Genomic DNA, 23,352 nt, shown 5'->3' with positions numbered 1-23,352 from the left:
GGCCTCTGAAGGCGGGGTATGTGGGAAGTTCAATCTTACAAACTGTTGCCTTAAGACAGACGACAGTGGAAAGGCCGTGTTAAAAATATCTGACAAAATTCGGAAGCTGGCCCACGTGCCAGTACAAACCTGGAGATCCCTGGGGAACATGAGTTGGCTAGATGGGCTACTAGGAGGGAGCTGGTGGCGTACCGCTCTCCTCGTAGCAGGCGGGGATCTAATGATTCTCTTGATCCTGTTGTGCTTGATTCCTTGTATACAGGCACTGGTCAGGCGTAACATGTCCCAGCTCCAGGCAGTAGCGATACCCCATCATGGGACAAACGAGCTAAAACTTATGCTATTAAAGAAGAAGGTGGGCCCCCTGGGAGTGAGAGAATGCTAGCTGAAACGCACATCTTAAAAAGAAAAAGGGTGGTATTGTAAGATTCAAAATTAAGATGTGCGTTTCTGACAGGTCCGGGTTAAAGTCAAAGGACAAATGTGATTTAATTATGTCTAGGGACAACTGTGATTTAATTATGTCTGGGTTAAAGTCTGTAAACAAGTGTGATCTAATTATGAATGCAGAAGCCTTGACAAAATTAACTGTTTGTGGAATCATTGAAGTCCTGAGATATGGACTATTGTTTTACAGAAACGTGTAAAAAAACAACTCCAAATATGGAATGGGATAAGACTATGTACCTCCCGAGTCAGGGAGGGGAGGGGTAAGGAAGAAGGATAAAACCTGCTGCCCTGTAAGGTTCAGGGTTCCCTTCTCTGAAGGGGCCCAGCTCTGCAGAACTGTTAATAAACTTTGTTTCCTTGAATTTGTCTTGAAGCCATTATTCGGGAGCGTGGCTCGTTTCTGACACAGTTCATTACAATACCCAATCCAGAATAGTTGATCCCCAAGTTGTCTCAAACATGAGCTACTTTATAAAACATCTTGTAGGCATCTAGGAATTACTCCTCTTCAGTCCAAAACACCATCCTAATTTTCCCAATCACCTGCATGACAACCCCCCATGACTACTGCAACATTGCCCTTTTGACAAGCATTTTCTATCTCCCATTGTAACTTGTGGACCACATACTTACTACTGTTAGGAGGTCTCTGTACAATTCCCATCAGGGAATTTTTTTTACATTTGCTGTTCTCTAATTCTACCCACAGAGATGCTACACATTCCAACCCTATGCCACCTCTTTCTAATGATTTTACTTATTACCAACAGAGCCACAGAATCTAACTACCTGCCAAGCAGAGCTCAATCGTTAACAAAAACAATAAAGGCAATAAACACTTTCATCAATACTGACAGTGACTTTTTTTAATGAAGATATCTTGGTCCCATTTCAATCAGTAAAATTTACAAAGATAAATAAGAACTGAAATGACAACTTTAGAAAAAACTATTTACACTCAAACCCACTTAGATTGACATTACCTTGGACAGGAGGAGGAAGAGGAATAACAGACATGAAAAAAAAATCACACAACAGTCAGATACAACTTCTAAGTACATATTTTTTTTATCAAAAATAAACATTATTGAACGCTCCATGTGTGTAAATGCAATTGTGATAAGAAATACAGACCAGCAAACTTAAATGAGAGGCTAACTCAGAAACATAAATCATTTATAGGGAAGAAAGCATTAACCAGTGCAATGACTGTGACCCTCCATGGGAGACATCCCAATGAAATGAGCAGACCAGATGTTGACAAGGAAGCATCGAACACCTGACTGAGATTTGGAGACCTCATCCCAGAAACAGAGGGGTTCCTTGCAGAAATACAGGACAAGATGATGAACAAAAAAGAAAAAAAAATACATACAATACAAACAAACAAAGCAATACAAGCAGAAAATGCAGAGAAACCAGACACAATCCAACACATTCTGGGATTCTGCAGCAGTTTAACTCATTCTGACTACTTATGCAGGTACAATCAAGTGGCAAATATCATTCACCAAAATCTTTCTTTAAAATACAAACTCATGAATGACCACAGTAACTTCATTAAGGCACCATAAATTCAAGCCTGATCCAGTTAGGGACAGAATCTCACAATTAATATGATAATCAATACATCATTGCAGATAGGATAATCTAAAATAAACATCCAGATATAACATAACAGGATAAACAAGCAGGAACAACTCCCTCAATGGATATAACCATTCTCAACACACACACGTGCCTCGACCAATGGGGCACCTCACTACAGGCATTGTTTGTGTCATCAGTCAGACAAGCGAATTATTTTCTCTGCCAATTATCATCCAAATGTTGCTAGTCTGTCATTCGTTGTCACGCCCTGCTGCTGATTCCCTTCTCCTCATCATACGTTCTTAACCAGACCAACGACCAGAGCCCCAAACTCTGCCCTGTGCTGACCCGCCTCTGGTATCTGACCCTGCTCCGTTGAACATCCAAGTAATGGTTTCCCATTCTGCTTTCAGTGTTTAGAGGACAGTGGTGCTTTCTAACAACCCTTTAGAAGCAAGGAAAATGACTCATAATGTGGAAATGATCCCTGAATAAGGGGATTAGATCCCAATGTCATTCTTCCTCAGCCCAGAGATTTGAGGGTCAAAGAACATCTCAGACAGAACTGCAGTCAGTTTGACTTCTTCTTTCCCTTAACCCACAGAGTGGTGACTGGAACCTATCCCACAGGGGGAGTGGGAAGTGAAAAAAAGGGGAGGATTCAAAAGGCCTATCGTGGAACAGAATCCCTGGCATGGTCCAGCTGGCCTCAGCTGACTCTCTACTGTACACTAGTTGTGTTATGAACTCACTAAGTACCAAAGACAAAGTTCAAAATAGAATTGATTTATTTGTCACTTATGTAGAATATCAAACTCCAGTACCATTAAAGGTGAATATGCCCAGTGACCAGGGTGCAGAACTGGATGTGGTGAGCAGCAGCAATAATTACATTCAGCAACGGTGATGGACAAATATCCAGCATGCAGCTTATTGAAACCTTCTCCCAGTGTGAACCTGGGAGAATGTCATATGTGTAACATGCTGTAAGGTTTCACTGCTCACATAATGGCCTCTCTGTAATGTTTCACTGTTGAGGTAATGGTTTCTCTGTAACAGCAATGTTTAGGTTACAATGAGAGATAACAGGGTTTTGGAGTGCAGGGCTATCCAATGAAAGAAATGTTCTTTCTTGTGAACCTGGAAGAGAGATTTTCGTGCTCTTTTTCTTGGGAGAGATGCGAAGACGTGAATGGAGAGAGTGGGCCCTTTATCTTTCTTTATTTTCTCAACTAACCCTATAGTCAAAGTAAGCATTCTAAAGCTCAATTGTTTAATCACATATTGTGTACTGTTTGTTATTTTGGGGTACTGATCTGTAACAGGGGATACATCACACAGCATCCACCCAAACGAGATTTCTTTTTGGCCGGCCTGTAGGGCTATAGGGCTATCACCCCCTATAATAAGCTGCTAGCTGAAGCGAGAGTTACACAATTTTAGTTGACTCAGTGATTCGGTTCCCACAATCACAGCAGGTGAACGGCCTCTACCCGGTGTGAACTCGCTGGTGTCTCTGTAGGTCGGTGGACCGAGTGAATCCCTTCCCACACACTGAGCAGGTGAACGGCCTCTCCCCGGTGTGAACTGACTGGTGTGTCAGTAGACGAGATGACAGAGAGAATCCCTTCCCACAGTCTGAGCAAGTGAACGGCCTCTCTCCAGTGTGAATTCTCTGATGTACCTTCAGTTGAGATGATTCAGTGAATCCCTTTCCACAGTCTGAACAGGTGAACGGCCTCTCTCCGGTGTGAACTCTCTGATGTACCTTCAGTTGAAATGACAAAGTGAATCCCTTCCCACAGTCTGAACAGGTGAACGGCCTCACTCCAGTGTGAATTCTCTGATGTACCTTCAGTTGACATGACTGAAGGAATCCCTTCCCGCAGTCGGAACAGGTGAATGGCCACTCTCCGGTGTGAACTCGCTGATGTACCTTCAGTTGAGATGACAGAGTGAATCCCTTCCCACACTCTGAGCAGGCGAACGGCCTCTCTCCAGTGTGAACTGACTGGTGTACTTGTAGGCTAGCTAACTGTGTGAATCCCTTCCCGCAGTTTGAGCAGGTGAACGGCCTCTCCCCTGTGTGAACTCGCTGATGTACCTTCAGTTTAGATGACGAAGTGAATCCTTTCCCACAGTCTGAGCAGGTGAATGCCCGCTCTCCAGTGTGAACAGACCAGTGTGCTTGTAGGTTGGAATACTGACTGAATCCTTTCCCACACTCTGAGCAGGTGAACGGCCTCTCCCCACTGTGAACAGACTGGTGTCGCAGTAGGTGAGATAACCGATTGAATCCCTTCCCACAGTCTGAGCAGGTGAACCGCCACTTCCCAGTGTGAAATGACTGGTGTCCCTGTAGGGAGGATGATTCAATGAATCCCTTCCCACAGACTGAGCAGATGAATGGCCACTCCCCAGTGTGAACTGACTGGTGTCTCAGTAGGTGAGATGACAAAATGAATCCCTTATCACAAACTGAGCAGATGAATGGCCTCTCTCCAGTGTGAACTCTCTGATGTACCTTCAGTTGGGATGACCAAATGAATCCCTTTCCACAGTCTGAGCAGGTGAACGGCCTCTCTCCAGTGTGAATTCGTTGATGTCCTTTCAGTTGAGATGAGGAAATGAATCCCTTCCCACAGCCTGAGCAGGTGAACGGCCGCTCCCCAGTGTGAACTCGCCGGTGTGTCATTAGGTCACATGACCGAGTGAATCCTTCCCCACAAATTCAGCAGATGATCAGCCTCTGCCCAGTGTGAACTGACTGGTGTGCCCACGGGTGGGATGACTGACTGAATCCCTTCTCACCCACAGAACAGGTGAATGGACTTGTCCCAGTGTGAACTTGCTGATGTACCTTCATGAGATGACATTGAATCCCCACAGTCTGAAAAGGTGAGCAGCCTCTCCCATGTATAAAATGACAGGTGTGCCAGTCGGTCAGATGATTGCGGGAATCCCTCCCCACAGTCTGAGCAGGAAGGATGATCGAGTGAATCCCTCACTCCACTTCTTAAATACATGGACAGAGACAGCAAAACAGTGTTCAAGATTCCCACAGATAAATTCCTTGTTGTTGTTAACCTGAAAAAAGATTTATAAAATCCATCAATGGGTGTAGGACAACATTTCAGATGAGATTACTTGAGTTGTCAAGGTGTGATCTAGTATCACACTGTTACAGTGAAGTTTCACCCAAGTTGGAGTGAGAAATCATCTTCCAACTGGGCACAGTGATGGGATCTGGAATGACCATCAATCTCTCTGATGCTCTTCCTGTCTCTACAAGAATCGGGCATTTCTGCCATCTCCAATCTGTGACCTGGCTCAGTTTGACTCTCTCCATTGGTATTATTCCCTGTTCCCACTGAGCTGCATGGGTGCCTGGCCCCACAGTAACTGAAACACTCTCACAGAAATAGCCTTTGTTGATGTTCAGCTGAGAATTTCTTTCATGTACTGCTAATGTAAAGTGCCAGTTTTAAATCAATGTTAACATGCCCTGCCCAGATGAATGGTTGGTCTCCACAGCAGTTAAGAGGAATTGAATGAATATCAGTATTATTTCATGTTCTTGTCACAGTCATGGAAAAGTACAACAGAAACAGGCCCTTTGCCCCATCTAGTCTGTGTTGAACTACTTAATCTGTCTACTCCAAACCCCTTAACATCCAGGTACCTATACAAAACTCTTAAATGCTGAAATTGAGCTCGCATGCACCACTTGTGCTGGCTGCTCATTCCACACCTGGATAAGAGTTTCCCCTCTTGTTCCCCTTAACATTTCACCTTTCACCCTTAACCCATGGCCTCTGGTTGTAGTCCCACAAAAGCCAGCCTGCATTTACCTTATCTAGACCCTTCATAATGTTGGTACACCTCCATCAAATCTTCCCTTAATCTTCTCCATTCCAAGAAATAAAGTCCTGCCCTGTTCAATCTTTCCTTCTAACCCATCTCCTCCAGACCTGGCAACATCTTTGCGAATTTTCTCTGAACTTTTTCAACCTCTTTTACATCTTTCATGTAGATTGGAGACCAAAACTGCACACAATACTCCAAACTAGGCCTCACCAATGTCTTGTACTATGTCAGCATAACATCCATCTCCTATACTCAGTACTTTGGTTTACGAAGGTCAATGTGCCAAAATCTTTCCTTCCGTCCCTGTCGAACTGTGACACCACTTTCAGTGAAATATAGACCTGTATTCCCAGATCCCTTTCCTCTACAACACTCCTCCATGCCCAACCAGTCACTGTGTAAGAAGGTCCTACCAAAGTAAAACACCTCACACTTGTCTGCATTAAATTCCATTTTCCATTTCTCAACCCATTTTTCCAGCTGGTCCAGATCAGCAAGCCATGGTAGTCTTCCTCATTGTCCACTACACCCCAATCTTGGTTTCATCCACAAATTTGCTGATCCAGCTGACCATGTTAACATCCAGATTACTGATATAGATGACAAACAACACTAGATCCAGCACTGATCCCTGTGGCACACCAGTCAGAGAGGCAATCATCTGCTACCACACTCTAGCTTCTCCCAAAGACAGTGTCTGATCCAATTTACTATCTCATCTTGAACGTTGAGTGACTTAACCTTCTTGACCCACCTCCCATATGAAGCTTTGTCAAATGCTTTGCTAAAGTCGATGTAGACAACATCCACCGCCTTTTCTTCATAAACTTTTCTGATAACTTCCTCGAGAGACTCTGTAAGATTGGTTAGACATGACCTACCTTGCACAAAGCAATGCTGTCTGTCCTTAATCAGTCCACATCTATCTAAATACTTGCATATCCAGTTCCTGCACACACATTCCAATAACTTTCCCCCTACTGATGTCATCCTCACCAAAGTACAATTTCTTAGTTTATTTTTAGAGCTTTTCTTGAACAGCGGATCAACATTGGTTGTCCTCCAATCTTCCAGTACCTCAACTGTCACTAAGGATGATTTAAATATCTGTGTTTGGGCCCCGACAATTTCTGCACTTGACTTCCACAGGGTCCCAGGTAACAACTTGTCAGGCCCTGGGGATTTATCCATGGCAATTTTCCTTAGGACAGCAAACACCTCCACCTCTGTAAACTGTACAAGGTCCATGAAGTTGGTGCTGCTTTGCCTCACTTCTATAGATTCTGTGACCATCTCCTGAGTAAATACAGATGCAAAGATAATATTTAAAATATCCCCCATATATTTTGTCTCTTCATATGGATTACCATTCTGATCTTCCAGAGGATTTATTTTTTCCCTTGCAATTTTTTTGCTCTGAACATATCTGCAGAATCCCTGAGGATTCTCCTTCATCTTCTCTGCTGGGGCAAACTCTTGCCTTCTTGTATTTCTTCATAAGTGTTCACTTGAATTCACTGTACTTCATAGGTACCCCATTTGTTCCTATTTGCCTGTACCTGGTATGCACCTCCTTTTTATTGATCTGGGAGATGAAAACCAAAGGGGTGATAGAGCTGCATGGTGGGGGGTGGAGGTAAGGGGGGTTAAACTAACGTCTCAGGGGGAATGGGAGTCCAATAAACTCTTTTTTCTTTGCCTTCTTTTATTTCTTCATAAGTGTTCACTTGATTTCACTGTACTTCATAAGTACCCCATTTGTTCCTATCTGCCTATATGCACCTCCTTTTTATTGATCTGGGAGATGAAAGCCAAAGGGGTGATGGAGCTGCATGGTGGGAGGTGGGGGTAGGGGATGGATGTTTAAACTAAAGTTGCAGGGGGAATAGGAGCCTGAATAACAGAACAGATAGTGGAGGTGTTGTGGAGACAGGTGTTGTTCAGACCTCAGACAAAGTCAGGAATGAAAAACGTTGAGCATGGTGCAGTGAATATGCTGAACCCTGTATATCTCAATGCAAGGAGCAGCGTAGGAAAGGCGGATGTGTTCAGGGCATGGATCAACACCTGGAATTATGACACTAGGATTTGGCAACTGTGGACTGGGACAGGCTGCTTTATGGCAAAGGTGTGTTTGGTAAATGAGAGGCCCTCAAAGTGAAATTCTGAAAGTACAATGTGGGTATGTGCTTGTCAGAATAAAAGATACAGATAGAAACTGTAGGGAACCTTGGATTTCAAGAGATTTTGAGACCCTGGTGAAGGACAAAATGGAGTTGCACAACTGGGATAGGCAGGCAGGTTCTTACGGAGTATAAGAAATGCAAGAGAACACATAAGAAATAAATCAGGATGGCTAAAAGAAGGCATGAGATTCCCCTCGCAGAAAAGATGGAGGATAATCCTCAGGGATTCCAGATATAGAGTAAGAGCAGAAGGATTGCAAGGCAATCTGGAAGACCGGAATGGCAACCCACGTGTGGAACCAAAGCAGATGGAGGAGATCTTAAATTTTTTTACCTCTATTTACTCAGGAGATGGACACAGGGTCTATGGGTGTGTTTGGAAAAGCAGCATTAAAATCCTGGTCCCTGTACAAATTAAAGAACAGGAGATGTTTGCTGTCCTGAGGCAGATGAGAGTGGATAAATTTCCAGGGCATGACAAGGTGCTCCCTCGGACCCTACAGGAGGCAAGTGCAGAAATTGTCGGGATCCCTAGCAGAGATAATTAAATTATCCTTGGTGATGGGGGGATGTACAGGAGGATTGGAGAACAGCCAATGTTGTTTCAATGAATGACACAAGGCAAAGAGTAGTTGTAGGTGGGTCATATCCTGCATGGAGGTCGGTGACCAGTGTTGTGCCTCAGGGATCTGTTCTGGGACCCCTACTCTTTGTGATTTTTATAAATGACCTGGATGAGGAAGTGGAGGGATAGGTTGGTAAGTTTGTTGATGACACAAAGGTTGGAGGTGTTATGGATAGTGTGGTGGGCTGTCAGAGGTTACAGTGGGACATTGATAGGATGAGAAACTGGGCTGAGAAGTGACAGATGGAGTTCAACTCAGAGAATTGTGAAGTGGTTTATTTTGGCAAGTCAAATATGATGGCAGAATATAGTATTAATGGTAAAACTCTTGGCAGTGTGGAGGATCAGAGGGATCTTGGGGTCCGAATCCATAGGACACTCAATGCAGCTGCGAAGGTTGACTGTGTGGTTAAGAAGGTGTATGGTGTATTGGCCTTCATCAATCATGGAACTGAATTTGGGAGCCAAGAGGTAAAGTTGCAGCTATATTGCACCCTGGTCAGACCCCACTTGGTGTACTGTGCTCAGTTCTGGTCGCCTCACTACAGGAAGGATGTTGAAGCCATACAAAGGGTGCAGAGGAGATTTACAAGGATGTTGCCAGGATTGGGGAGCATGCATTATAAGAACAGGTTGAGTGAACTCGGCTTTTTCTCCTTGGAGCAAAGGAGGATGAGAGGTGACCTGATAGAGTTGTACAAGATGATGAGAGGCATTGATCGTGTGGATAGTCAGAGGCTTTTTGCCAGGTCTGAAATAGCTGACACAAGAGGACACAGGTTCAAGATGCTGTGGAGTCGGTACAGAGGAGATGTCAGCGGTAAGTTTTTTACTCAGAGAGAGGTGAGTGTGTGCAACAACAGTGGTGGAGGCGGATATGATAGGGTATATTAAGAGGCTTTTAGATAGGTACATGGAGCTTAGTAAAATAGAGGGCTATAGGTAAGCCTAGTCATTTCTAAGTTAGGCACATGTACGGCTCAACTTTGTGGGCCAAAGGCTGTAGGTTTTCTATGTTTCGCTGTTTAACATAGAACATAGAAATCTACAACATATTACAGACCCTTCAGCCCACAAAGTTGTGCCAACCATGTAACCTACTCTGGAAACTGCCTAGAGTTTCCCCAACGCATAGACCTCTATTTTTCTAAGCTCCATGTACCTGTCTAAGGGTGTCATAAAAGACCCTATTGTATTCGCTTCCACCACCGCTGCTGGCAGTGCATTCCACACACCCACCACTCTCTGTGTGAAAAACTTACCCCCGACATCCCCTTGGCACACATTTTCAAGCAACCTAAAATTCTGTCCCCTCGTGTTAGCCACTTCTGCCCTGGGAAAAAGCCTCTGCCTATCCACATGATCAATGCCCCTCATCATCTTATACACCTAAAAACGGTTCTAAACATAATCAAGGAAATTATACATTGCTTTGAGGATTTGTTCAAAGCATACACAATTATGAGGGTACAGATAGGGTAAAAGCAAGCAATTGTTTCCACTTAGGATGGATGTGATGATAACCAGAGGTCATGGGTAAGTGGGGAAGGTGAAAATTCAAGGGGAACATGTGGAAAAACCCTTCACTGAAATGGTTGTGAGAGTGTGGAATGAGATGCCAGCACAAGTGGTTCATGCCAGCTCAATTTCAGCATTTAAGAGGAGTTTGGATGGGTAGCTGGGTGGTAGGGGTATGGAGGGCTGTGATCCCAGTGTAGGATGTTGCATCAGAGAGTTTAAAAATTTTCAGCATTGTCTGGATGGGCCAAATTGGGGGGGGGGGGGGGTTTCATGTAACTTCTCCATGTCCCTATGACAGAGAAGCTGGCCAAACTTGATTGGAAGGGGAGACTGGTAGGAATGACGATGGAGCAGTAATGGCTGGAGTTTTTGGGATCAACTCGGGAGCTGAGTGATCGATACATCCCAAAGAAGTGGAAGCATTGGAAAGGCAGGAGGACACAACCATGACTGAAATGAGAAGCCAAAGCCAACATAAATGCCAAAGAGAGGGTAAATAATAGAACAAAAATGATTGGAAAGTTTTAGAAACCAACAGAAGACAAGAATCTCCGGGTCCTGACAGGATATTCCCTAGGACGTTGAGGGAAGTTAGTGTAGAAACAGTAGGGGCTCTGACAGAAATATTTCAAATGTCATTAGAAACGGGCATGGTGCCGGAGGATTGGCGTATTGCCCATGTGGTTCCATTGTTTAAAAAGGGTTCCAAGAGTAAACCTAGCAATTATAGGGCTGTCAGTTTGACGTCAGTGGTGGGTAATTTAATGGAAAGTATTCTTAGAGATGGTATGTATAATTATCTGGATAGACAGGGTCTGATTAGGAATAGACAGCAGGAATTTGAGCGTGGAAGGTCATATTTGACAAATCTTATTGAATTTTTTGAAGAGGTTACGAGGAAAGTTGACGAGGGTAAAGCAGTGGATGTTGTCTATATGGACTTCAGTAAGGCCTTTGACAATGTCCCACACAGGAGGTTAGTTAAGAAGGTTTAATCGTTAGGTATCAATATTGAAGTAGTAAAATGGATTCAACAGTGGCTGGATGGGAGATGCCAGACAGTAGTGGTGGATAACTGTGTCAGGTTGGAGGCCGGTGACTAGTGCTGTGCTTCAGGGATCTGTATTGGGTCCAATGTTGTTTGTCATATACACTAATGATCTGGATGATGGGGTGGTAAATTGGATTAGTAAGTATGCAGATGATACTAAAGTAGGTGGCATTGTGGATAATGAAGTAAGTTTTCAAAGTATGCAGAGAGATTTAGGCCAGGTAGAAGAGTGGGCTGAACAATGGCAGATGGAGTTTAATGCTGATAAGTGTGAAGTGCTACATTTTGGTAGGAATAATCCAAATAGGTCATACATGGTAAATGGTAGGGCATTGAAGAATGCAGTAGAACAGAGTGATCTAGGAATAATGGTGCATAGTTCCCTGAAGGTGAAATGTCATGTGGATAGGGTGGTGAAGAAAGCTTTTGGTATGCTGGCCTTTATAAATCAGAGCATTGAGTATAGGAGTTGGGATGTAATGTTAAAGTTGTACAAGGCTTTGGTAAGGCCAAATTTGGAGTATTGTTTACAGTTCTGGTCACCAAATTATAGGAAAGATGTTAACAAAATAGAGAGAGAGAGTACAGAGAAGATTTACTAGAATGTTACCTGGGTTTCAGCACCTATGTTACAGGGAAAGGTTTAACAAGTTAGGTCTTTATTCTTTGGAGAGTAGAAGGTTGAGGGGGGACTTGATAGAGGTATTTAAAATAATTAGGGGGATAGATTGAGTTGACGTGGATAGGCTTTTTCCATTGAGAGTAGGACAAATTCAAGCAAGAGGACATGATTTGAGAGTCAGGTGGCAAAAGTTTCAGGGTAACACAAGGGGGAATCTCTTTACTCAGAGAGTGGTAGTTGTGTGGAACGAGCTTCTAGTAGAAGTGGTAGAGGCACATTCGGTATTGTCATTTAAAGTAAAATTGTATAGGTATATGGACAGGAAAGGGATGGAGGGTTATGGGCTGAGTGCGGGCCAGTGGGACTAAGTGAGAGTAAACATTCAGCACAGACTAGAAGGGCTGAGATGGCCTGTTTCCGTGCTGTAATCGTTATATGGTTATAACTAAAATAAAGATCAGGTATGCTCAGGGCACTGAATTATGATTTGTAGTCACTAATGAGTCTTGGTTGCACCTACCAGTCTGAGGCATTTACAGGAATAAAATATCCGGGGCCACTATATCTTTTGAAAACCAAGGTTCCCTGCACCAGTTACCTTTCAACTTTTAATTTTGCAGGCACATACAAACTCCACAGATTCAAAATTCCACTGCTGAAGGACACCCATTTACCAAGTACTCCTTCGACAGAAAACATCCTGACCCAGTCCATACTTCAGATCCTTTCTGTTAACATCCAAATTGACCTTTCTCCTATGTAGAATCTCAACCTGTGTCCCAGACCTCTCTTTTTTCCATATTTACTTGGAATCTCATGGCATTATGATCACTAAATACAAAGTGTTCCCATACACTAATTTCTGTCACTAGCCCTCGATCATTCCGTAATAGCATATTGCACACTTCTATGTTGGGAATTCTACATACTGATTAAGGACACATTTGCAAAATTCTACCCCAGCTAGTGCTTTTGCAGGATGGGAGACACAGTCAATATTTGGAAAGTTAAAATCGCTTACCATATCAACCTTTGTTTCTTGGCACGGTCTGTGATCTGTCTACACATTTGTTCCTCTAGGGGACTCCGCCTCCCAGCTATGGACATGTCGGACACAGCCGCTTCTTGTCCGTCTTTAATCTCTCCCTTTTCCGATTTATACTTAGAAATTTCAACCTTATTCAGTCGGATCAAATATAATTATGGCCACTCTCAGAAGCGCCATAAGAAATACGGACCCGGGCAATGGGAAAATTAAGAAAACTGACGAATTCTCGGAGGAACCCACTCCCGGGTAAAGAGACTAAAATCTCAAATCAGCAATATCAGCATTGAGATAACTCAACTAAAAGAGAAAATCGAAGGAAAAGTTGACTCTTTGAGCCTTGATCTTAAAGAAGTTAGTCGAAATACTTTGGACCTTTCTTCTCGTTTGGAAAAAGCCCAACAAAGGATCATTGATCTTGGAGCTCGATCACATCGGAACAATATTCGAATTGTTGGATTAAAAGAGAAATCAGAATTGGCCGACACACTGGATTATTTCGCAAAAAATGCTTCAGTCTTTATTTCCAGAGGTTTGCTTACAGCCTTCAGATATTAAAATGGCTCACAGAATCGGCACTTTAAAATTTTTGGATCAAGGTAAAAACAGACATATTGTTGTGCGTTTTCTCCGTTTCAGAGACAAAGAACGTATTATTAAGCTTGTGAGAAAAAAAAGACCTTTTCAGTATCTGAATTCAGACATTCGCTTTTTTGAAGATTTTCCACGTGAAGTTGTGTTATTTATTTATTTATTAAAATTTTCGAAAATTACAAAGAATAAATGTGATGATAAACTAGTGAGAAATATAATATTAACCCTCCCCTTAACCCTCCCCCTCTTAACCCTTATCTAAAGAAAGAAAAAAAAGAGAGAAAGATTGCCTGGATATCGGAGGATCCCCACATGCTCCATGGAGTTCAAAATAATTTTAAGATTTATTTTTACTTTTCCCAATTACTTTATAATTTTATCTTCAAAGGACCTATGTATTTAATCCTATCTTTTGTAGGTATGGGAGCTAAATCTTCAAAAATATATCATATTCATTTCTTAGATTGTATGTAATTTTTTCAAGTGGAATACAACTATGTATTTCATTATTCCAATGATCCATAGTTAAATATAAATCAGATTTCCAAATAACTGTGATAACTTTTTTGGCTACTGCCAATGCAATTTTTATAAATTTTTTCTGACACTTATTCAATTTAAGTTTCGGTATCGTCTCTTCAATGTCTCCTAATAAAAATAATACTGGACTATGTGGGAGTTGCACTCCAGTGATTTGTTCCAATAAAAGTCTTAGATTTATCCAAAATGGTTGAATTTTAAAACAAGACCAAGTAGAATGTAAAAAAGTACCAATTTCTTGATTACATCGAAAACATTGGTCAGACATATTTGAATTTAATCTATTTATTTTCTGTGGTGTTATATATGATTGACGTAAAAAATTATATTGTATTAATCTAAGTCGAATATTTATTGTATTTCTCATACTATCAGAACCTAATCTTGACCAGTTTTTTCCATCAATTTTAACATTCAAATCAATTCCCATTTTTGTCTTGACTTATGAATTCCTGATTTAATTGTCTGTTTTTGAATCAAATTATACATACAAGATGTAAATGTTTTAATTTTTCCTTTTTGAATTAATATTTCTATTTCACTAGATTTTGGCATCAACATTGTTTGACCCAACTTTTCTTGTAAATAAGCCTTTAATTGAAAATAACAGAAAAGAGTGTTATTTGATATTTTATATTTATTTTTTAATTGATCAAACGACATCAATAGATAGATAGATAGATAGATAGATAGATAGATAGATAGATACTTTATTCATCCCCATGGGGAAATTCAACTTTTTTTCCAATGTCCCATACACTTGTTGTATACCTCCTTCAAAACAATCACCTATATATTTAATCCCCTTTTGGAACCAATTAGTAAAAGTTTATTATCCATTGTAAAAGGAATAAACCTATTTTGAATTAAAGTTCTTTTTGCTAATAGAGATTTCTTTATCTCATCTAACATCGGTAGCTGAGCGAAGGGCGCTGAGTAGGCTACGGTCAATTATGGATAACTCTGAACATCCTCTACATAGCACCATCCAGAGACAGAGAAGCAGTTTCAGCGACAGGTTACTATCGATGCAATGCTCCTCAGACAGGATGAAGAGGTCAATACTCCCCAATGCCATTAGGCTTTACAATTCTACCACCAGGACTTAAGAACTTTTTAAAAGCTATTATTAATGCTTTTTGAGATAGTGATTTAGATGCATATCATATTTTTTTTACTGAGTTAAGTATTGTATGTAATTAGTTTTGCTACAACAAGTGTATGGGACATTGGAAAAAAAGTTGAATTTCCCCATGGGGATGAATAAAGTATCTATCTATCTATCTATCTATCTATCACATTTACCTTATTCCATAAATCAATCAAGTGTCTTAATATAGGAGATGTTTTTTCCCCCGTATCCATTTGGATTCCCATTTATATATAAAATCTTCTGGTATGTTTTCTCCTATCTTATCTAATTCTATTCTAATCCATGCCATTTTTTCTTCATCAAAAAAAGACGCAATAAATCTAAGTTGATTTGCTTTATAATAATTCTTAAAATTTGGAAGTTGTAACCCTCCTAAATCAAATTTACATGTCAATTTTTCCAATGATATTCTTGACATCTTTCCTTTCCAAAGAAATTTCCTTACATATTTATTCAGTTCTTGAAAAAACTTCTGAGGTAATTGTATTGGTAAAGTTTGAAATAAATATTGTAATTTAGGAAATATATTCATTTTTACAGCATTAACTCTACCTATTAATGTTATTGGTAACATCATCCATTTATCAAGATCCTCTTTTATTTTTTTTAATAATGGCAAATAATTTTGTTTATATAATTTTTTTACATCATTATCAACTCTAATACCTAAATATTTTATCCCATCTATTGACCATCAAAATTGAGTTACTAATCAACATTGATTATAATTTCCTTTGGTAAGGGGTAAAATTTCACTTTTATCCCAATTTACTTTGTACCCTGATACTTTCCCATATTCTTCCAATCTAAAAGATAATCTTTGCAAAGATTGCAATGAGTTTGTTAAATAAATCAAAACATCATCAGCAAATAAATTAATCTTATATTCTTCTTGATCAACTCTAAAGCCCCCAATGTCTGATTCTGTTCTAATTAATTCAGCTAATGGTTCTATTGCCAATACAAATAAAGCAGGTGATAATGGGCAGCCTTGTCCAGTTGACCTCGTTAAGCAAAACGGTGTTGAAATCTGACCATTTGTAACTATTTTAGATTGAGGATTAGTATTTAAGGTTTTAATCCATTGTATAAAAGATTTTCCTAACTCATATTTTTCCAATACCTTAAATAAAAAAAATCCCATTCCAATCTATCAAATGCTTTTTCTGCATCCAAAGCAACTGCCACACTCATTTCCTCTCTTTTTTGTGCCAAATGAATTATACTAAGTAACCGGATTATATTATCCATTGATGGTCTGTTTTTAATAAAACCTGTTTGATCCAATTGTATTAATTTTGGTAAATATTTAGATATTCTTCTAGATAAAATTTTTGTTATTATTTTATAATCTGTATTCAACAAAGAAATAGGCCTATATGATGTTGGTTTTAAAGGATCTCTATCTTTTTTTGGCAATACAGTTATGATCGCTGTTAAAAAAGATTGTGGGAGTTTATGCATTCTTTCCATTTGGTATATTAATTCCATAAAAGGTGGAATTAATAAATCTTTAAATTTTTTATAAAATTCAGGAGGAAAACCATCTTCTCCTGGGGATTTATTACTCTGAAATGATCCTAAAGCTTCTTCAACCTCTTTTAATGTAAATGGCATATCTAATCCTTTCTGTTCTTCCAAATTTAATTTTGGAAGGGTTACTTGTGATAAAAATTTATCTATCTCAGCAATCTTATTTTGTGATTCTGATAGTTCAGTATAAATTTTTTTTAAAAGTTTCATTAATTTCTAAAGGTTTATAAGTAACCTTATTTACACTTGTTCTAATTGCATTTATTGTTTTAGAAGCCTGTTCTGTTTTCAACTGCCAAGCAAGAATTTTATGTGATCTTTCACCTAATTCGTAATATTAGTTCTCATAATTACTTTTTCTGTATGATATGTCTGGAGTGTATTATATTGTAGTTTTTTATTAACAAGTTGTCTTCGTTTTTCTTCTGTCATATATCTTTGAGATTCTTTTTCTAACTTTATGATATCTTTTTCCAATTGATCTATTTCTGCCATGTATTCCTTAATTTTAGATGTATAACTTATAATCTGACCCTTTAAATATGCTTTCATCACTTCCCATAATACAATTTTATCCTCAACTGAATGTAAATTTGTATCCAAAAAAAATTGAATCTGTTTTTTCATAAAATCACAAAAATCTTGACGTTTTAATAAAATTGAATTAAATCTCCATCTATAAATCGATTCCTCCTTATCCATCATTATCATTGTCATTATCAAGGGGGAATGATCTGACAGTATTCTTGCTTTATATTCCACACTTTTCACTCATAATACTTTTTGATAATAAAAAAAATCAATCCTTGAGTAAGTTTTATGTCTATTTGAATAAAATGAATAATCTCTTTCTCTTGGATTAATTTTCCTCCATATATCAATCAGGTTTAAATCTTTCATTAATGATAAAGTTAGTTTTATTACTTTTGATTTTGTAGCAATTTTAGTTGACCTATCCAAAACTGGATCTAAACAAAAATTAAAATCTCCACCTATTAATATTTTATCATGTGCATCAGCCAGGTTCAAAAAAACATCTTGTATGAATTCTGCATCATTTTCATTTGGTGCATAAATGTTCATAAAAGTCCATAATTCTGAAAAAATTTGACAATGTATAATCACATATCTCCCCCAGAATCAATTATTACATTTTGTATTTTAATTGGTAAAGATTTATTAACCAAAATTGCAACTCCTCTCGATTTTGAATTAAATGAAGCTGCAATGACATTTCCAACCCAATCCCTCTTAATTTCTTATGTTCTGTTTCTGTTAAATGTGTTTCTTGTAAAAAAGCTATATCTCCTTTCATTTTCTTAATATATGTTAAAACTCTTTTTCTTTTCACAGGTCCATTAATTCAATTAACATTAGAACTTAAAAAATTAAGTAAATTAATCATTCATAATACCTTGGGAACTCTTTAAAATTCTCCATGTTGCTATGAGTTTCTCCCCAACCATCCAGGCAAAAAAGAAGAAAAATAGAAGAAAGATAACTAATATATACGAAAAAAAAACAAAGTACCCCCCCCCCCACTAATGTTGCGAATAAAAAGAACACAACATTACCCCCCCACCATTTTACGGGTCATGGCAATCGCCATGATTGTACACGTGAAACTCGCAGCTATCGATCAGGAGCTCTTCCCGCTCCCCCGCAAAAAAAAAAGAAAATATATTAGTGAAGAAAAAAAAAGAAAATAATTAATGTCTCTACTCCCAATTAATACCCAACTTTTTTTTTTATAAATGGCCGTCAAATCCAACCTTGTTTCAGTCTTCATCATTAGTCCATTTCATTTCTATAATTCTTTACTTCTTTGTGGACATCAGGTAATTCTTGTACAAATTTCTCCGCTTTCCGGTAGTCAACGAAAAAACTTCTTTCTTCATTATCCAGGAAAATTATCAATTTTGCTGGATAGCTCAATAAAAATTTATAGCCCTTTACCCATAAAGATTTTTTCACTGGATTAAATTCCTTCCACCTCTTCAGAAGATCGTAACTTATGTCTGGATAAAAAAGAAACTCTTTTCCTCCTATTATCAATGGCCCATTTCTCTTTTTAGCACCTTGAGTAGCTGCCTTCAAGATCATTTCTTTATCTTGGTACCTTAAACATTTTATCAAAATTGATCTTGGATTTTGATCTTGTTGAGTTCTTGGTCTTAAAGCTCTGGGTAACATTCTACTAAATCTCCTCTGTACTCTCTCTATTTTGTTGACATTTTTCCTTTAGTTCGGTGACCAGAACTGCACACAATACTCCAAATTTTCCTCACAAATGACTTGTACAATTTTAACATTACGTCCCAAATCCTATACTCAATGCTCTGATTTATAAAGTCCAGCATACAAAACACTTCCTTCACCACCCTATCCACATGAGATTCCACCTTCAGGGAACTGTGCACCATTATTCCTAGATCACTCTGTTCTACTGCATTCTTCAATGCCCTACCATTTACCATTTATGTTCTATTTGGATTATTCCTACCAAAATGTAGCATCTTACACTTATCAGCATTAAAATCCATCTGCCCATCTCCATCGTTCAGCCCACGCTAAATCTCTCTGGCCTAAATCTCCCTGCAAGCTTTGAAAGCCTAGTTCATTATCCACAACACCACCTACCTTAGTATCATCTGCATACTTACTAATCCAATTTACCACCCCATCATCCAGATCATTAATGTATATGACAAACAACATTGGACCCAATACAGATCCCTGAGGCACACCACTAGTCACCGGCCTCCAACCTGACAAACAGTTATCCACCACTACTCTCTGGCATCTCCCATCTAGCCACTGTTGAATCCATTTTACTACTTCAATATTAATACCTAACGATTAAACCTTCCTAACTAACCTTCCGTGTGGAACCTTGTCAAAAGCCTTACTGAAGTCCATATAGACAACATCCACTGCTTTACCCTCGTCAACTTTCCTCGTAACCTCTTCAAAAAATTCAATAAGATCTGTCAAATATGACCTTCCACGCACAAATCCATGCTGACTATTCCTAATCAGACCCTGTCTATCCAGATCATTATATATACCATCTCCAACAATACTTTCCATTAATTTACCCACCACTGACGCCAAACTGACAGGCCTATATTTGCTAAGTTTACTTTTAGAACCCTTCTTAAACAATGGAACAACATGAACAATACGCCAATCCTCTGGCACCATCCCCGTTTCTAATGACATTTGAAATATTTCTGCTATTTCTACACCAACTTCCCGCAATGTCCTAGGCAATATCCCGTCAGGACCCGGAGACTTATCACTTTTATATTCTTTAAGAGTGCCAGTACTTCCTCCTCTTGAATTGTCGTAGTTCCCAGAACTTCCCTACTTGTTTCCCTTACCTTGCACAATTCAATATCCTTCTCCTTAGTGAATACCGAAGAAAAGAAATTGTTCAAAATCTCCCCCATCTCTTTCGGCTTCACACATAGCTGTCCACTCTGATTCTCTAAGGGACCAATTTTATCCCTCACTATCCTTTTGCTATAAATATAGTTGTAGAAACACTTCGGATTTATTTTCACCTTACTTGCCAAAGCAACCTCATATCTTCTTTTAACTTTTCTAGTTTCTTTCTTAAGATTCTTTTTACATTCTTTATATTCCTCGAGCACCTCATGTGCTCCATGCTGCCTATATTTATTGTAGATCTCCCTCTTTTTCTGAACCAAGTTTCCAATATCCCTTGAAAACCACGGCGCTCTAAAACTTTTAACCTTTCCTTTCAACCTAATAGGAACATAAAGACTCTGTACCCTCAAAATTTTACCTTTAAATGTAGATGTGAACTTCCCACTATTCAGGACATTTACAAAGACAGTTGCGCAAAAAGGCCTGAAGGATCACCCCAACCACAAACTGTTCCAGCTGCCACCATCCGGGAAACGGTATCACAACATAAAAGCCAGGCCCTACAGGCTCTGGGACAGCTCCTTCCACCAAGTTATCAGACTGATTAGTTTATGCTGATACAATTGTATTGACTGTCCTTACTATAATTACTATATATTACACATTGCACATTTAGATAGAGAAGTAATGTAAAGATTTCTACTCCTCAGATATACGAAGGGAATCAGTCATTTCAATTCACCCTCTCCACTGTCTGTTCTGGCATTCTACTCCACTTTAGTTTAACCCCCCCCCCCCCCCACACAGCACACCCTAGCACTAGCAAGCCTTACCACTAGGATCTTAGACCTCTGTTAGTTTTAATTCCCTAACAAGCAAATCAGCTATCAGCCCTTTGACATTCCTCTGTGAGGTAATCCCCCTTAACAGTTTCTAAAGTGTTCTACCTGTTGTTACAGGGGATGGCCAGAAGAGTACTCTGTGATGGCTATTTAACCTCTATCTCCTTCCTGACTGTCACACAGTTCCCTGTGTCCTGCACCTTGGGTGCAACTCATCTCTCTTCTTGTCATATCTATCACCCCCTCCAACTCCCGGATGATCTGGAATTCATGCATTTCAAGTTTCAGCTCCCTGATGTTCAGGGCTACAAGCTGCAGCTGGATGCACAATTTGTAGGTGAGGGCATCAGGGACACTGGAGGTCTCCCCACCTTCCCACCAATGTCCCCTCTAATTTGTAATGACCGGTGTTTCGAAAAATCTTGTGCTGTGCAATTTTTACCCACTGACAACATGTGTACACTGAATTTTAAATAGAGAGGTATTTATTTTAACAGCTAGAAAAACACTGTTAATCAGAACTTTGATCTCCTCTAGGTTTGATTGAGTTCATCTGCACTCTCACACAGCCTGTGTAGCAGGACTGCAGAGGATAATGAAGGATTTTCTCACTCCAGCTTTTGCACACCATCCATATCTGATTTGCTTGCTAAATGATGATTTAAGAAGTCAGATTTCCAAGTATCACTCCACTTCCTCCCACTTGTAAGTTCTCCAGCAACTTCTGCATCGCCACAATACTCATAGATTTCTGTATTGTACATAAATATTTCCCCTGAACCCTCCACCTGACAGTGTTGAACTCATTGTTGGCAATGCCAGTGAATATGAAGGGAAGGGCACTGTCTGGAGTCTGGCAGCTTTGTGATGTGAAAGATACTTGTTGCCCAGGGCAAAAGTGTTTGATATCATTATGTACCCAGACAGAATGGATCAAAACATGTTCTCACCGGTAGAAAAGTTCAGAACAACAGGAGATAGAACAAGCAACACACATAAAATGCTGGAGGAACTCAGCAGGCCAGACAGCATCTATGGGAAAGTATACTAATGCTGAGTTCCTCCAGCATTTTGGATGTGTTGCTTGGATTTTCAATGTCTGCACATTTTCTCTTGTTTGTGATTGGAGGTAGAACAAATGTGATTTTCTCAATTGGTGATGTAAAAGATTTTGTTCCCTTTCTCCGAGTTCCTAATCCTTGCATTCAGAAAGCTGGAGCTCAGCTCATCGGTTCCCACTCCCTCATCAACTGGAAGCTCCCCGGGGCTCGTGTACGGATCGTTGGGCTGAGAGAGAGGGAAAAGAACAGAACTGTCCCGGGGTTACGGTGGTCCGGAATCCAGAGCAATTGCCCCGAATTCGGGGCTGAAAGAACGCGCCACGATTTCTTTCTTACCTGGAGCCGAAATCCTGAGGCCTTTTGTGTACTGCGCATGCGCGATATTCGGGAGCACCCGCAATCCTGACGCCTGCGCATTCGATCGGTGCTTCAGTGACGGCGAAAATTGCGACGCAGAGCATTCCGGGTAATCACGGTGCCATTAAAAGTTTCTGCAAGCTCCGGTTCCATGCCTATACCTCAGGTTTTTTATTGTGTAGAAAACTCAGCAGCTCTTTTAACGCAAAAATACAGCTCCCATAAACAATGTACTTAATAACAGCAACCTTTCCGCATGTCTAATGCCGAAGGAGAACATTCTTACAAATGCAGTTTGGAAACACAGGAGATTCTGCTGTTGCTGGAAATATAAAAACGCACACACAAAATGCAGGAGGAACTCTGCAGTTCAGGCAGCAGGTAAGCAGAGGAGTACTCAGTCTAGACATGCTAAAGGGGGTCAGCCTAAACGTTGTCTATTTATTCCTCTCTGCACTTGCTGCCTGATCTGATAATTTCCACCAGTATTTTGCAGAAATTAACCATCCTTTTGCTTTTCGATCGACCAGTTTCAAAATGTTTCGGATCGTTCATTTGTAGCCACATCCTGCTGGTCTGATTCCTCTTCTTCCTACTCCTTGTAAATCCTAAGCCCTATCTCTTTCTGGAGCCCCAAAGCCCTGACTCAAGCTGGCAACTCTTCGGTTTCTTACTCTGCTCCATCGAACATTCACTCTCTAGTCTGCTGTCAGAGTTTGGAGGCGCATTGCAACAACCCAGCTGTCTGAGGCACAATCCTTTGAAATGAGTGACAATGACATAAAACTTTGAAAAGAGCAGGGAAGAAGGAGTTTAACCACCTTAGTCCAGAGCTCTGAAGAACGTTAAAACCACAGTAAGCTCATCTGAAATGGCTAAATGAGGGGGCATGGTTTTAAGGTGCTTGGAAGAAGTTGCAAAG

At 40.0% G+C, this 23,352-nt stretch overlaps 1 protein-coding gene across 2 annotated transcripts; it reads right to left on the bottom strand.

Moving 5' to 3' along the window:
• Positions 1 to 1,304: 1,304 nt before the first annotated feature.
• LOC140723905 (uncharacterized) lies at positions 1,305 to 22,462 on the bottom strand. Of its 2 annotated transcripts, none has more exons than XM_073038444.1 (2): positions 22,410 to 22,462; positions 1,305 to 5,127 (listed from the first exon to the last, which is right to left on the bottom strand). In XM_073038444.1, the coding sequence occupies exon 2, from the start codon at positions 4,733 to 4,735 to the stop codon at positions 3,530 to 3,532; it is 1,206 nt and encodes a 401-aa protein (XP_072894545.1). In that variant the 5' UTR covers positions 4,736 to 5,127; positions 22,410 to 22,462; the 3' UTR covers positions 1,305 to 3,529. The 2 variants fall into 2 exon arrangements, with proteins under 2 accessions (XP_072894545.1, XP_072894546.1); XM_073038445.1 differs by lacking the exon at positions 22,410 to 22,462 and adding an exon at positions 18,192 to 18,286.
• Between the last annotated feature and the right edge of the window lie 890 nt (positions 22,463 to 23,352).

Source organism: Hemitrygon akajei, unplaced genomic scaffold (genome assembly GCF_048418815.1).
Source record: "Hemitrygon akajei unplaced genomic scaffold, sHemAka1.3 Scf000146, whole genome shotgun sequence".
In the NCBI taxonomy this organism is placed as follows: domain Eukaryota; kingdom Metazoa; phylum Chordata; class Chondrichthyes; order Myliobatiformes; family Dasyatidae; genus Hemitrygon; species Hemitrygon akajei.
This window is presented reverse-complemented; position numbering and strand designations above follow the sequence as displayed.